The 17,115-nt window shown below is 35.4% G+C and overlaps 1 protein-coding gene across 1 annotated transcript in view; it reads right to left on the reverse strand.

Moving 5' to 3' along the window:
* LOC145690941 (uncharacterized) overlaps positions 1-10,944 on the reverse strand; it is a 44,038-nt gene extending 33,094 nt beyond the window's left edge. The window contains exon 1 of the mRNA XM_081766400.1: positions 9,475-10,944. Within this exon, the coding sequence (XP_081622526.1) occupies positions 9,475-9,836 (362 nt within the window). The 5' untranslated portion in view covers positions 9,837-10,944. The remainder of the gene's footprint in view (positions 1-9,474) is intronic.
* Between the last annotated feature and the right edge of the window lie 6,171 nt (positions 10,945-17,115).

Genomic DNA, 17,115 nt, shown 5'->3' on the forward strand with positions numbered 1-17,115 from the left:
TTTTCCTAACTTGTATCGGATTTGTACCCTTTACTTGCAACTATTCTGCAACATACACTACGGAATAAATAACTTATTTCTTTTCATTTTTAGTAGTTAAGTTTAACAAATAAGGAGCTTTTGCTTTATACAATTTAGAATTTTGTAAGAATATCCCTGGCTTGAAACTACAAAGAAAGTTTCAATTCGTTCTATTTCAAGCCCTTTCGAATTCGAAATGAAATGAAATGAAATCTTAGTTTAACGTCCCACGGTTATGCCGGTTAGGCTAAAGGAGACGGTGATAATGAGAAATTAGTGAAATGGTGGAATGAAGAAAGTGGGAGGAAACGGGAGAACCCCGAGAAAACCCACGAGCACGGTGTTTGTCCACCACAAAGTTCACACGGCGCGAGCTGGGATCGAACCAGGGACCCCAAGCACCGGAGGTGAACGCTTTACCACTGAGCCACCGCGCCTTTCGAATTCGAATATTTGTTTACGCTGCTCTGAGCCTATTGTAAGAGGATGCATATTTGACATCCTGCTATTCCTGGTAGAAGAGGCAAGTAACTCGTGAGTATTTTTTTATGAAGAAGAAAGTATTAATGTCCGTGCTGACAAACAATGAAAGAAATTTTGGTCGTAGTATTAAACTTGTTTCAAACTTCGTGATCAAAACGACTCCTACTCAGCGGATGGTATAATTTGAGACCGTTTCATTTCTTTTAGGCAAGTGAAATGAATTGAGATCATATTTGAGAATATAAAAGAATGAAAGAATATCCCGGGTACAAACCATGAAAAATTTGCCAACCATTCTATTTGAAACATGTTTGGAACTTTAAGAGCTATTGCCAGTTACTTTGCTTCTAGCTGGAGAGAATGTAATTTGAGATCACGTCTTTCTTATTAGGTGAGTGAAATAAAATTTGTTATTCTGCTTTTAGATTTTAGACATAAGTGAGAATGGCCATAGATACAAGTCCCGCAGGATTTTGTATTTTTTTATTTAAGAACAGCTTTAGGATAGAAGAGTAAGAATAGATTTATCAATACAAAATAACTATGCAAAGTATCTTTTTTGACAAAATAAAATCTTAATATATTTTAAAAAATGTGCCCGACGGTTTCTTCCTTTTGTGTTCCCTTTAAAGGGGGGGTGGTTATTATGACTACAAATCGATTTCTAAGTAACGTTAGTTTCAGTTTCTGTTACGGGGCAGCTGCATTTTAACAGATAATGTTCTCGTTGTACTTTTAGAAAGGGTATTTTATAAGCGACTTTTCGTTCTTCTATATAGAACTCCTGTAGATCATCATTATTAATTAAGTTCATTTCAGAGCGATGTTAAGTCAAATTTCTTTGTGGGTTACTGAGATGTACGCATAAAATGCCAGCCAAGTGTTATTTATTTATTTATAAATTAGCCCTGTAAAGTCAACATTAAGAATATTATCTTAAATACGAATTTATTAAGTACATCCCGATTTTCGAACAAAATTTCTTAGTAGGATAGAAAACTGCACAGTTTAAGCTGCATTTCATTCTTGAATGTAGGTTTACATTAGTAGAGCACGATGATGGCTGAATCCAAGTTTTTATGAGACAAAGATTTAAACTGCTTTAAGAAAAATTATATTCCACTTTTATTATATTTCTTACACGGGGGAATATATTCTATGATCCGATCGAAAGTACAGGAACGTGAGAGTACAACGAACCAAGACAGACGAAAAGGTTATGCAGCTAATGGTTTATAGTTTACTTGTGTATCAGTTTTCTGATATATTTTGTGTTCCCACGTATTTTTCCCTTTCTTTAATTTGCACTTTTCTCAATTTTTAAGACACTATTTTCGATTGAATTCCAACAAAATATGAGTTTTCTATCATTTTGTCAGTGTGCTCATAGATTTTCCCATACTTCATACTGCCTTTTTAGACAGGTCCTTTTTTTTTTAGTTCTTCTTGCATTTGAAGCTGTAAACGCTGAGTTATTCCATACAAAATCAGGAAGTTCACGACAGAAGCCTTAAAAATTAAAGTTAGATTTTCATTTCAAGTGAAATTGACGTTTGTGCGAGTAGAACTGGCTGATGACTCAAAGCTCATAGAATAAAAGCTTGGGTGTCGTTTCTAAGCTTATGAATTACCCTTCACAACAATTTCCATTATCAAACTTAGATTTCTTTAATTTGTACTATTGTTTTCTTTTAAGATTATAGCCTGCATTCTCCGTTTTTTGTAGACTACTTACAGTCTTATCTACGACAATTGTCTCATGCCTTTTTCTTCCTTGTAATTGTCTATTTTCGTTGCCTCTCTTTTCTCGTTGGATATAACTCAGTAGGTTACGATTATGCATTTTAAATATTGCATCGTCTCTGAAGTTTAAACTTAATCCCTTTCTCCTTCGTTTCGTTCTGCTTTTTAAAATATTTTCTGAATTTAAAAATTACTCTAATAGCATATACCTTACAAAAATAGAAATCCTAAAAGAGCAGGGAGTGAATCAAAAAGCTACTTTCTCTTCTTTGTATTCAGTTAAATAAGATGTTACTATTTGGGTGAATCCTTCGCGATTAATTCTCATCAGTATTGTCATAAAATCGATAGGATAAAGCGTGAGTAAAATGGAATTGAAACAAGAAGAAACTGCTGGCAATCAACAGGGATGTCATGTAAAAGTTTGTTCTTGCCTTTCTTTTCATTCTTCCGAGTATCATTTTGTTATGGATTGTTTCTCTTTTCTATTTGGTCTATTGCCAAACAATATCTGGAATTACAAACATGTATTATAACGAACATTAACAAAACGGAAGTGATGTTCGCCTGTTTCAGGTTATTTCGAGAGAAATTAATTTTGTTTATAACAAGTTTTCGGCTTCGTTTGTAAATATTTATAATTTGTGCTAAAGTAACGTATGATTTTTCTCTTGTTTTCGTTGTTCTTTCTTCTCGCGATATTCTTTACTATATATTGAGCTAAGTTCTCAAATTAATTTTCTATTTTACCACTTGATGTTATCCCATGCCTCTGGATTAGTCTGGCCTCTGGATTTTTCTAATATCAATAGTGTTCTTATTTCTACCAGGGTCATAATGAGAAGCTGTGAGGGGTGTAGACTTAAAATCATTAATAAGGCGCACTGAATGTAAAATACGGACGTTATAACATATGCGTATTTTTTATTTAACTTGCTGATAAACAGTTGTATGTGGAGTATTATTACAAACTATCCTCGCACACCGTTTAAACGCTCAAAGTTGTAAGTTTCAAAACCACATAATGTTATTCCTTTACACTCAATAATACATCTACATCAAACATAAGGTGAAGACTTTGGAGGGCAAGGGAAGTGAATTTTGAAGTAGATAAATTTATGTCTAGGAAATTGACTCTCCATAGTGAAATACAGATGGTGATCAGAAAAATGGAAACACCTGAACGAAATTGCAACTTACCAGATTAATATGGTGTCGGGCCACCTTTCGCCTTCAGAACAGCCTTGATACGACGTGGGATGAAGGCATAGAGGTCGTGAATGGTAGCAAGTGGAATTTTACAACATTCCTCGTGCAGGGCATCGGCCAGTTCTGTGAGAGAGGCTGGAGGTGGAAATCGTCGCCGGAATCTTGTTTCCAAGACGGACCACAGATGTTCAATTATGTTGAAATCTGGTGATTGGGCGGGCCAGGGAAGGTGTTGAACGTCATCCCGATGTTCCTCAAACCACTCTGCAACAACTCCAGTTGTGTGAATGGGTGCATTATCATCCTGGAAGATGGCGTCATTGTCCGGGAACAACATCCGAACCATAGGATGCAAGTGGTCTCCAAAATTGCGACATAATCGTTGGCAGTGATTCGTCCGCTAAGTTTGACCATAGGCCCACAGCATCACCAAGCCGCCGAGATGTTTCACAGTTGGGCGGAGACACTGCAGATCATAAGCTTCTTTGGGTGTTCTCCACACATAAACACGGCCCGTGGTTGCGAATAGAGTGAAGGATGACTCATTTGACCATATCACAGGTTTCCAGTCCTCAACGGTCCAAGCTGCATGGTCGCGGCACCATTTGCGGCGTGTGAAAGCGTAATGGTCCCTGATGAGCGGTTTGGCACGTGCAACACGACCCTTTAAGTTCAAGTCTTGTGATTGTCGAAACAGGGTGGGGGGGGTGCTGGTTGAGTTCCTCCGCCACTTACTCCGCAGTGGCACGACGGTTCTGGGTAACAATGCGCTTTAATACCCGGCGTGACCTGTCAATCATGATTTTATTCCGCTTCCCCGATGTGGTTTTACCGTGTGTTGTGTAGGGCGTCATCACCTTCGACACTGTCCCACGGGACACACCTAACATAGTGGCCACTGCCGTCACACTCACTCCAAATAACCGCGCACCAACAATTTGCCCTCTTTGAAAATCTGATAGGTGTCCCATTTTACACTACCTCCGTCTGAGGCAGCCACTGGACACTGCTGTTCCACTGCGCCTGACGTAGCATGGAGACCGACCTAACACACCACCACCATCGGTCCGGCGCTGCACGTGCCACATCACTGCCAACCCATACATTTGACGTGTTGCCTACAACAGTTTGTAAAATATATGCTATTAGAGTAATTTTTAAAGTCAGAAAATATCTTAACCCTTAAAAGGGAACGTTATTTTTTTTCGCTTAGAGGAAATGCGTGTCTCTGGGACACGGACATTTATAAAGTAATATCTTTTTTAAAAAACGTATGTGTAATGTAGAATAATGAATCTTTATATTTTGTACTTCGAGCAAAATATGATAAACAAGAATTCATATATTAATTCGGTTTTATTGGAATATAAATTCAGAAAATATTTCAATATCTAAATAAAAATAGTACATAAATTTAAAAACTGAAAATTTTAAGTTAGTATAATTCTACATATTACTACCCTGCAAATATGCTATTTATCCACATGTAGCTGCCCTGTTCAAATGTTCTATTTGTCCAAGAGCTTGAAAACGTTTAACGAAGATGGTAGCTTTAAATAGAGGTCGTCCCAAAGTGTCTTGAAAATGGTAAATACATGTCTTCGTTGCCTGATTTACAAATAGAACACAATATTAGGAGAGCAATAAGGGCTTTATTTTGAGATAGGTCAGTAGATCTGTAGTTTGACTTTGCTCTAATTTACTTCAAATTTGTTTCGATTTTCTTCCCACTTCATATTGAAATCTCCTGAATTATATCATCATCACATAAGTTAGACAGGATTTTTTTCCCCAGATTTCTTACATGGGTGACTATACCAGGCATCCCTCTGACTATGTTTTGATGAAGAACCCTTCGGTTTCTTAGTGGTTCATTTCAATTCCAAACAAACCTGTTTTTACCTCTGTATCTAAGGCCTTCGTTATCACATGAAAATTCACTAGGGCTGCTCACATTGACAGTTCTGTTACTACTTGAGCTGACACCTGGCACTGTATCAGAATTGGTATCGCCCTCACTGTCAGTAGATAATTCTTGACTTTGAGGAAAAAATTATGCGTCTCAGTCAGAATCTACTGAAGACAATAATATAAATTACTTCTGTACTTTCAACATTTTTGGAATTTTTGCCGTGAAATAAGGATCTGCTGTACTTACAGTTTCATTCTTAAATTTCTTTCTCGAGGTACTAGGTCTATATTTTGCAAATACATAAAATCTCATACAAACAAAATAGTATGTTTCAAGAGCTCAATAGCTTCTATTTCATGGTAAATAAAAGTAAACCAAAAAAATTTTTGAAAGCAAAACTCTCTTCAGGAAATGTGTGTCCAATAATCACGCAAAAATATAAACATTAATGGAAATGTGTGCTTCTTTCTAAAATCATCGATAAATGTTCACTCAGACATTACGCCAACAATAGACTACTGCGAAACACATACAACTAAATAATTGGAAGGTACTGAAAGAACCGATACATTGAGTGAATCAGTGTTGCCAATGTAATACAAAGAAAAACCATAGGTGTCTGACATACACATATTTCCTCTTAAGGGTTAAAAAGCAGAAGGAAACGAAGGAGAAAAAGATTGAGTTTAAAATTCAGGGACGATGCAAAATTTAAAATGCATTTTCGTAAACTACTGAGTTATAACTAACCAGAAAAAAAAACAAAGGAAATAGACACTTACAAGGATGAAAAAGGCATTACGCAAGTGCACGAGATAAAGCTGTAAGTAGTCAACAAAAAACGGAGAATGCAGGCTAAAATCCTAAAAGAAAACAATAGTACAAATTAAAGAAATCCAGGTTTGTTAATGGAAATTCTTGTAAAGGGTGATGCACAAGCTTAGAAACGACACCCAAGCCTGTATCATATGAGCTTTGAGCCATCAGGAAGTGCAAATCAAACAAACGTCAATTTCATTTGAAACATAAACTCTAACTTTAATTTTTAAGGCTTCACTCGTGAACTTCCTGATTTTATATGGAATAGCTCAGTGTTTACAACTTTAAGAGCAAAAATATAGACCTGTCCAAAAAGGCAGTATGAACTATGGGAAAAGCTATCAGTACACACAAGTACTGACAAAATGATAGAAAACTCATATCTTGGTGGAATTTGGTCTAAAATGGTGTGAAAAAATCTTAAAAATTGAGAAAAGTGCAAATTAAAAAAGGGAAAAATACGTGGAAACACAAAATATATCAGAAAACTGATACACAAGTAAACTATAAACCATTAGCTCCATAACCTTTTCGTCTGTCTTGGTTAGTTTTACTCTCACGTTCCTGCACTTTCGATTGGATCATAGAATATATTCCCCCGTGTAAAAAATATAATAAAAGTGGAAAATAATTTTTCTTAAAGCAGTTTTAATCTTTGTCTCATAAAAACTTAGACTCAACCATCATCGTGCTTTACTAATGTAAACCTACATTCAAGAATGAAATGCAGCTTATACGATGTAGTTTTCTATCATACTAACAAATTTTGTTCGAAAGGCGCGATGTACTTAATAATATCATATTTATGATATTCTTAATCTGGACTCTAAAAAGGCTAATTTATAGATAAATAAATAACGCTTCGCTGGCATTTTATGAGTACATCTCATTAACCCACAATGAAATTTGACTTAACATCTCTCTTAAATGAATTTAAATAATAATGATGATCTATATAGAAGTTCCACATTTCTATGTAGAAGAACGCAAAGTTGTTTATAAAATACCTTTTTCAACAGTACAACGAGAACATTATCTGATAAAATGTTGCTGCCCCATAACAAAAATTGAAACTAACGTTACTTAGAATTCGATTTGTAGTCATAATGACCACCCCCTTTAAAGGGAACCCAAAAAGAAGAAACCGACGTCGGGCACATTTTTAAAACATATTAAAATTCTATTTTGTCAAAAGAGATACTTTGCATAGTTATTTTGTATTGATAAATCTATTCTTAATCTTCTATTCCAAAACTGTTCTTAAATAAAAAAAAACACAAAATCCTGCGGGACTTGTATCTATGGCCATTCTTACTCTATCTAAAATCTAAAAGCAGAGTAACAAAATTTATTTAACTCACCTAATAAGAAAGACGTTATCTCAAATTACATTCACTGCAGTTAGAAGCGAAATAACTGGCAATAGCTGTTAAAGTTTGAAAGATGTTAAAAATAGAATAGTTGGGACATTTTTCATGGTTTCTACTTGAGATATTCTTACTTTCCTTTATATATTCAAATAAGATCTCAATTTATTTCACTCGGCTAAAGGAAATGAAACGTTCTCAAATTATACCATCCGCAGAGTAGGAGCAGTTCTGATCACGAAGTTTGAAACAACTTTAAAGCTTGTTTTTCATTGTTTGTCAGTACAAACATTAATAATTCCTTATTCATTAAAATAAAAAAAAAAAAAAACTCGCGAGCTACTTGCCTCTTCTACTAGGAATAGCTAGATGTCAAATACATACTTCTACGATAGGCTCAGAGCAGCGCAAAATAAAAAAAAAATCGAATTGGAAAGCGCTTGAAATAGAACGAATTCAAACTTTCTTTGTTGTCGCCACCTAGGGATGTTCTTATAAATTTCTAAATTGTAAAAAACACAAATCCAAATTTGTTAAACTTAACTAATAAAAATGAAGAGAACTAAGTCATTTATTCAGTAAAGTTGGTTGTAGAATAGTTGCCACGATCGTCGCCATGAAACCAAAATTCAATTACCCGCTCACCGCATTCCACACATACAAACAGACAGAATATGTGGCGCCACAGTAACATAGTACTGTATGACTGTACAGAAACACCCAGTGAGAAAAATATGATCTACCACCAATCTGTTACAGTTCATGGCTTTACTAACAGATGACTGAATCTCTTTTCATATTTTGTGGGAAGTAATGCCCAATGTGCAAAGTAACCCCGTGTTACGGTAGCTAGTTACCACTGTAAGCGAAATGAAATATCAAAATTCAATGTGGCAAATCATGACACAAAACTAGAAAAACGTTTGGGAAGGAAGGAATTCATATAACTAAGGAATTACGTCAATAATATATTGTGTTAATTTGGAACACAAATATACAAGCAAAGAAGGCATTTCAGGATGATACCTATAAAATACTTAGGAACGTAAAGAACACATTCAACACGTAAGACATGTAAGTTTATCCTAAATACAGAATTTTGCGCTGTCCTCGTTTACCAACATTCTGCGTAATGCCCTAATCTGCATAGCAATCTTATTTTTACCGGCCATCTACCACATGCTGGTTAGCGCTGTTTGTACAATAATTCACACATCATGTACGTTCACTAAGCCCCTAAAGTGATTATACATTGAGAAATTTAGGTCCATACTCTAGAAATGATTCCTGGGAATGTAAAAAGTCGACTTCCTTGAAAGAAATGAGTGCAGCTATGAAATGGTTTGATGTATGGACCTCTACAATTAACGAACATCCATTGATGGTTAAAATATTCTTTCTCTTGTATTTTACTAATGTCTTTCGAAGCCCTCCGGAAAAATGAGGATAGACACATTTGAGCTAAATCCTAACTAAAAACACAAACGTCCATAGTTCTTGTTCCAATATAATACATTCCACGTTTAAATTTGCAAAATATTAGGATATATACCATTCTCACGATTTGTTATTTTACATAAGTCTCTATATAAATAAAACAATATTGTCGAGCACCCATATCTTAAATATGTGCAACAATTAGTGAGAAGTGTCTGATCAAGAATAAAGAAATAATTAGTTTATCAAGCTCCAAACTGCATAAGATTTGTATTAGTCGTATCGATCTTATTTTTATTTGGTATACAGCTTATCTATCTGTGCCTTGCAATTTCCTAATTGTGGGTTACTAACTTACGTTTGAGATATCTCCCATATCTAAATATTTCTCGTGAAGTATTGCTTTTAGCTAACAAACTTTCCGAACGCATGTAACCGTATTATCAATCTGAGCCAATTAGTATATGAAAAATTGAACATTACCTTTCTGGGCGAAGTGAATTTAAACTTTTGGTTGTTAATTGTTCGAAGTCATTAGAGTACGACGCGCAAGTCTCCTGAACCACTATTTTTCTAGGCGTTTCTATATTCCTTTCAAATTCAGGATCTTCTTCTACTGGTAATTCTGATTTCACCTTATCAACGTTTAGTTTCACATCCAAAGAACACATAGCTGTATCCTTGTCCATTGTTTCCTCTCCTTCCGTTGTGGATAATATTAAGTCTTTCTTGTCAGTCATCAGTTCGTATGTCCACGCTTTCCCTTCGAGTGGATCTTCCTGAGGTAAGTCAAAAGCAATTTCTTCTTTGCACATCAATTCCAACTTAGACGCCTCACCAGCCATTGTGAATTGAAATATAATAAGAATATAACACTGTTCTTATACTTCCCTTATATTTTATGTTGCCAGTCTTAATGAAATGATTTACAAGAACGTTCACAACAGCAACTTTATATTTAAAATCATCTTCTTCTGCAAATCCTTATTTCCTTAGCCACGATCGCTCTCTAGGCAATTGTTTGCTTGTATGTAGCAGCCGGAGGAAAGTGAAAAGGAACCCGGATGTATACTTATTTAGTTCATATTTCGTTCAAGTGAGATGTTTTGTCCCTAGTGTAGCTCACTCTCACATACCGCTATTCTCGTGTTTGAGAAGGTATCCATCCATCTTTATCGTTTTAGCGGGAATAGCAAATCCTGTATTTCTGTATGCCATTGCGGTTTGATTGACTGTCGAACTCCCGTTGCGTATACCGGTACTAATTTTATTTAATACACGTGCTATTATTGCTTCAAATGCTACTTTTGGTTGTGACTTTTGCCGCGACTTAAGATAGTTAGTGCGAACAATTTAATATTTTAACACAATTTTTTCATTTGAGAACAATAACTGGTTGTGGCTTTTGTGTGTATGTGTAAGCGTCTCTTGGAATAAGACGTTGATTTTCGGTGCCATTTGATAACAGTCACTACCATCACTCACTGTAACTATTGGAGACAAACTTAGAGATCTCTTGCCCCAAACACTACACATTTCCCCCCACACAACCCAGGACTGATCTTAAGCAGCACATGCGCTGTCATTCTCTTCAACGTTGCCGTACTTCCGTAACCTTTCATAAACAACAAAATTCAGCATTTGAAAAAAAACAATGAATGGGAGATAAAAGAAAGGGACAATAGAGGGAAGTAGCAACGTTGATATTCAGGTAACGGGGTCTTAAATCTCTAACAAATATCTGAAGGAACAGAAGGGAAAGTTTTGAGGACTTTCCACATTCCATGATAAAAGCATCTTTAACTGTGTCTGCTAGTATTCCAGGTCAAACAAACACTGCCCTTGTAAGGTGACCATAATTCCAGTATGATACGCCAGGTGGCAGCACCGAATCGAAAATGGGTGGGTATAAAACGGATAACCTTCTGTAATTTCTAGCAAGTACCTAGGAATATAGTACTAAGCAAGGACGCCCATTTCTCTGTATATTTGGAGGGGGACACACACGCAGAAGGTATATATATATATATATATATATATATATATATATATATATATATATATATATATGATGTCACGACAAATTTCATTCAAATTATGCCAAATATTACATATTCATAAGTACACTAGGGAACCGTCGGATTCGAATCCTTCAATTTGATAATGTGAGCCGTGGTACTCATGATCGAAATGATTCTCTTTACGTGGTGACGCACGTGTATGAATATGCAATTGTCGCAATTTATCAATATGTTCCTGTCGTACTAATAATTCACGATTTACGCTCTCTAATCTTTGCATTTCCTGAGTAATATTTTGATCATGTTCGGATTTTACGATAACAGCGGGCAATTTCTCAAAATGCTTCATTATCATTTCAACAGTAGCTTTATGGTGTTCACTGAAACTTTCTTAGGTTTTTTCGGTTCCATCTGACCGTTCACTGTTAAGTTTTAGAATTTGCCGTTGCCCTTGTACTTCTTCACCTATCTCACCTGTCTTTTCCGCGAGTTCTTTTACATATCCCTTTAATTCGCGTACGGCACTTTCCTGTTTATTCATACAAAAACTAACAATCTCGCATTTTTTGTCTGTGAGCACCTGGTGTTGTTCTATTTTCTCTACTTGGACTTTTACCCGTTGCACTTTCTCTTTCAAAGTATCAATATCACGCTTTTGGGCCTCGGTGGTCTCTCAACTCTCAATCTCTACCGCTTGTACGGATGCCTGTAAGGCCGGCTATACACTATAAGATAGATCCTAGGAAATCTCTTACGATTTATCCTAGAGTCAAAATCTCAGCGTGTATGGCAACAGATCCCATGTCATTTCCTGTGTTCTGAACGATCCTATGAGATTTCTCTTGTTTAGAGCACGCTCTATTTCGGAAAGAAAATTCGTAAGATTTCGATTTAAGCGACATCAGGTGAGAGAAAGTGAAAACAAAACAAATGAAAACACAAATGATGAGGTATCTTCTGATCGTGCAGGTTTACTTTAGATGTACCACTCGAAATAATTGTTGAAAAATTATAATTTGTCACTATTTCCTAAATGATTTGCGTTGACCGACATGAAAATATCTTACATAGCATAGATAAAATCCATGAAGGGGACCAACAAAAGCAATTGTTGATAAACTACAACTCTTTTACGATTTGCGTACAAATACGGGGTCAAGATATATATAGTATAAAAACTATAGTGCAAAAAACGCAAATCAAGTTGTGCTAGGTTATTTCTAGAAAGTGCGAATGCTATTTAACCGAGTCAGAGCAGGGCTAAGCGGAGTCCCGAGCGTTAGTGAGGGGGTGCGAGCGAAGGAAGCAGGCGCGTCAGTTGATGTAGTGAAAACGAGTGCGTTTTGGCAATGATACGAGTTTGAATAGCACTTGTCATGGTATCGTGGTAGTAGCGCTCCACTCGTAAACATAAATTATAGCTTCTGTAAACTATGCAGAAATACACCGGTGGTGGAAAATAGTAACACCGGTCAACTTTCATATGCACTCACTTACGTAAAAGTTTCGCAGAAGGGGTCCAGAAGTAAGCAGAACATACACAATTTACAGGAGAAATGGAAGATGCAAGTACTTAGACCTAACACAACCTAACTAAATCTAACCTAATGAAATTAACTAGCTTAAACTAACCTAATATTAATCGAAGTAAGCGAAATTCTATCACTTTTTGAAAATTGTGTTGGACCCATGTACTAATATAATCTAACGTAACATAACCGTAACTAACCTGAACCAACCTAAACTAAACTAATGTGAATATAAACTACCGAAATTGTAGCATTTCTTAGAAAAAATAGCTGGACCCTTTCTGCTAAACATTGTCTCACCTATTTTAACCGTCGTTAAAACATTTATAATGATTTTACACTAGTAACCCTACAATTGTAAACATAAAATACAGGTGTATTACTTTGTATTTAATTATGTTGCTTCCAAAAAAATGTTCCTTATAAATATGTCTTTTCATGCAAAGTATTAAATTTTACTTGTAAATCTTCTAAAATTTGGTGCGCCAAAAGTATACCAGCACCCTTCTAACTTATCCTTTTTTTCTTTTTAGAGGTATCCAATTTAACAATATAGCGCCTGATATTAATATCAGTGGGATGCAGTGTGGTTAGCATAGTAATTCTTCAACTTTATACTTTTATTAAATAGAACTATTTCACAATGTTGATATACGTCATTCGGTCAGACAGGAAAAATCTTCACGTGTATGGCACACAAGGGTAAGATTTCCTACAAGATATGTCATAACATTTTTCCGAAGATAAATCCTAAGATATTTCCTAGGATTGATCTCGTAATGTATAGCGCGCCTAATTGCCCAACACTTTTCCTATATTCTTCGCTAAGTGATTCAACGCGTTTGGTTAGGCTAGCTAATTCCAAACGTATTTCAGTAATCAGTAATCGTACTACTCAAGCCATCAAGTCTACTTTCTAATTCAACTCAATTCTACGTCCACTCTTTCGCTAATTTGGTTATGCACCGTTTACATTCATTTGCTGATTCTGTTATTGACTGTTTGCATTCGCCTATTAATTCATCTACTCATTCTCTGTTGCTTTCAATTTTATATTCTAAACGTTCACTGTTATTTTCTAGTTTCTGCTGTAATTTAGCAGACTGTTTCTCTAACAATGCTTGAATTTGTTCTAATGTAATTCTACTCTCTATATTTATTTAAGTTACAAACAACTAATTCACAATATAAAAGTGAAAAATACGAACGCCTAATTTCAACAACGAAGTGTAAACAAACAACTTTCTGAAACTATTGTCATTATTTCAATTGCACAAAACCTTCTCTTTTTTGACACTTCTCAAAACTTATTAATTTATCTTAACATATCTTAACACGTATCCTATAAATATTTTCTCACAATATTCTTAGCATAAGTATAAATAAAGGTGCAAACAGAAAGTTATGTCTATATTGGTGTGTGTTCGACTGTGATCAGCTGATTGGTGTTTATTCATATGTGCGCAATATTGGAAGTTGACGGTTGGAAAACTGCGAAAGTAGTAATGGCAGCACTCTGCCTAACTTTGGACTTTGACCCCGACATTTATGACGTCATAGGTCAAAGGTCAATGACGTTGGCCGGGGTCAATGACCTAGGGGTACCTAGGACTACCCCCTCTAAATTTTGGCAGGAGTACCTTGGCCCACCCCCTAAATTTTGGCAGAAGTACATAGGACCACCGCCCTTAAATTTTGGAAATTGCCAAATCTAAAAATTTGGTATGGTAGCCTAGGACCATAGTATGTACCCCTATCAGTATTGGGGGTCTATGTCGTTCCCTTTCATGGGTAAAAAATTGCCAAAAATTCAAATTTCGGGGTTTTTTGACCTAATTTATCCCCTTTGATGAGGTGTTATTACCCTATATAGTTATATGGGCGTATACAGGGGTCCATTGCCTTTCATAAGACATGGGTATATTATTGCACCCCTTGAAAAATTTGGGGGAGGGGTACCTTGGCCCACCTTAAATTTTGGATATTGACCAATTTAAACATTGGGTATAATAGTACACAACCCTAGTATGTATTATGATAAATTTGGGTGGTCCACCTCATTTTCTTCTAGGGGTACAAAATTGCCAAAAATATAAACGTAAGCAATACGTTATACCACGTGTTTGGTTTTTTGTCGATTTTATCCCCTTTGACGAGGTGTTATTATCCTATATAGTTATATGGTCATGTATAGGGGTCCATTCCCTTTCATAAGATATGGGTATATTTGTGCACCCCGGGAGGGGTACTTTGGCCCCACCCCTTAAATTTTCTAAAATGTCCAATTTAAACATTTGGTATTATAGTACAGGACCTCAATATATATCTTGATAAATTTGGATGGTCCTCATCGTTCCCTTTTAGGGGTACAAAATTGCCAAAATATAAACGTAAGACATATGTTGTACCACGTGTTTGGTTTTTGGTCCATTTTATCCCCTTTGATAAGATTCTATAACCTTATATGATTACAGGGGTCCATTTCCTATCATAAGACATGGGTGTATTGTTGCACCCTTCTTAAATTTTGGCAATGGGGGTCACTGAAATTGTCCAATTTAAGCATAGTGCAGGACCTCAATATGTTTTGGTGGTCCTATTGTCAAATTTTTAAGTGCAACCACGTGTTCTGTTACTGACTCAATTTATCCTATTTGATAAGGTTATGAGGTATGGACGGGTATCCCCTTTCAATTTGGTAGGACCCTTCGGGTGTAGTACAGTCACGTGATCAATGATTTGGTTTTGATGCGCGACGAGGTCCCTGGTCAATGTTCTCTAGGAATTAGGTGGAAACTTTGAACAAGATTCTTGGCATTTAAAACTTTTTTTCAACTTTCAAACTAAAAATAATCAAAACAAAAATTGAAACAAAAACATTTAAACAAAAATCTTGAAACTAAAAATTTTTCAAAACAAAAATTTGAAACGAAAAATTTTGAAACGAAAAAATTTCGAACAAAAATTTTGAAACGAAAAATTTTCAACAAAAAAAAATTGAAACGAAAAATTTTCAAACAAAAAATTTTGAAACAATAAATTTACAAACAAAAATTTCAAACACAAAATTTGAAAAAAAATTTGAAAAAAAAATTCAAAAAATTTTTGAAACAAAAATTTCAAAACAAATTTGAAACGAAAAATTTTTCAAATAGAATTTAAATCAAACAGTGATCAGCTTTCACGGTTAACCTTTAAACTTTATCCGGTTTTTAACTATTCGATTAACAAATAAACGGTTTTCAACTATTCAATAAACAGATGAACGGATTTTTTCCTTTTCACACCAGTGAGTGCAAGAATTTACAAACTAAAACAAAGAATTTTTGTACTCGCTTTAAATACGCATCATTTTTGAAACAAGGTCTTAGTGTTCATCATGGATATACAATGGAAACATCCATTTACCTGTATTCTCGCAGGGCCTAGTGGGTGTGGAAAAACGTATTTTGTGAAGCGATTACTGTCACATCTCCCAACCATGATCAATGCAAAATTTCGTAAGATATACTGGTATTATGCAGAATGGCAAGACGTTTATGCAACAATGCCGGTTCCAGTAGAATTTCACGAAGGACTTCCACGAATGAAAGATTTTCAGCCTCAAGATGGACCACATTTGATTATTATTGATGACCATATGCGAGAAGTGAATAGTGATATTGTTGATATGTTCATAAAAGGATCACATCATCGAAATATTAGTGTGATTTTTATAACACAAAATGTATTTCATCAAAGTAAAGCAAATAGAAATATGAGTTTAAATTGCTCGTATTTGGTGTTGTTTAAAAATCCACGTGACAAGTCACAAATCAAGCATATGAGTTGTCAAATCATGCCTGAACATCCACTGTTTCTACAAGAAAGCTATGCAGACGTCACAAGAAATCCACATGACTATTATTTACTGATGGATCTTAAACAAGATACACCCGATGAAATGCGATTTCGTACAAATATTTTTCCTGGCGATCTGCATCATTATGTTTACGTACCAACAAAACATGTTTAAATTATTGTGCATGTGAAAAGAATGACTTAGTCTGTAACGATGTCTCCTACAGTGAAACACGCTGATCTGCTACGTGCTCTGCACAAAGCTAAACCAAGATTGCGTAAAGCTATTATTGCCAATGCAGACGCTTCATTAATTCATAGTATTTCTGAATGTTGTTATAATGTCTTAAAAGGCAATGTTCCACTGACAAGTGCGCAGAAGTCAAGATTAAAGCGTTACAAGAACACGCTCCGCTATCTCGTAGACAATACAAAATCATTGGATAAAAAGAAGGAACATTTAGCCGTACAACAAGGAGGATTCTTACCTGCATTACCTGCACCTATTGTAGGAAGTGTGTTATCCAGTATTTTGTTTAAACTATAAACATCATGGAACATAGCAAGAAGATGGTTTTAGTGCCACCAGAAATGCTTCAACGAATGCATGCATCATCATCCCGTGTGAGTGAAAATCGAGAATCTAATCTCGATCGTGAAATGCAATCTATACTGAATACATCGTATCCAAGTGATGAAGAAAAATGGAATCAGTACAATAGAATATTACAGAA

This window comes from Thermobia domestica, chromosome 7 (genome assembly GCF_964235325.1).
Source record: "Thermobia domestica chromosome 7, izTheDome1.hap1.1, whole genome shotgun sequence".
Lineage (NCBI taxonomy): Eukaryota > Metazoa > Arthropoda > Insecta > Zygentoma > Lepismatidae > Thermobia > Thermobia domestica.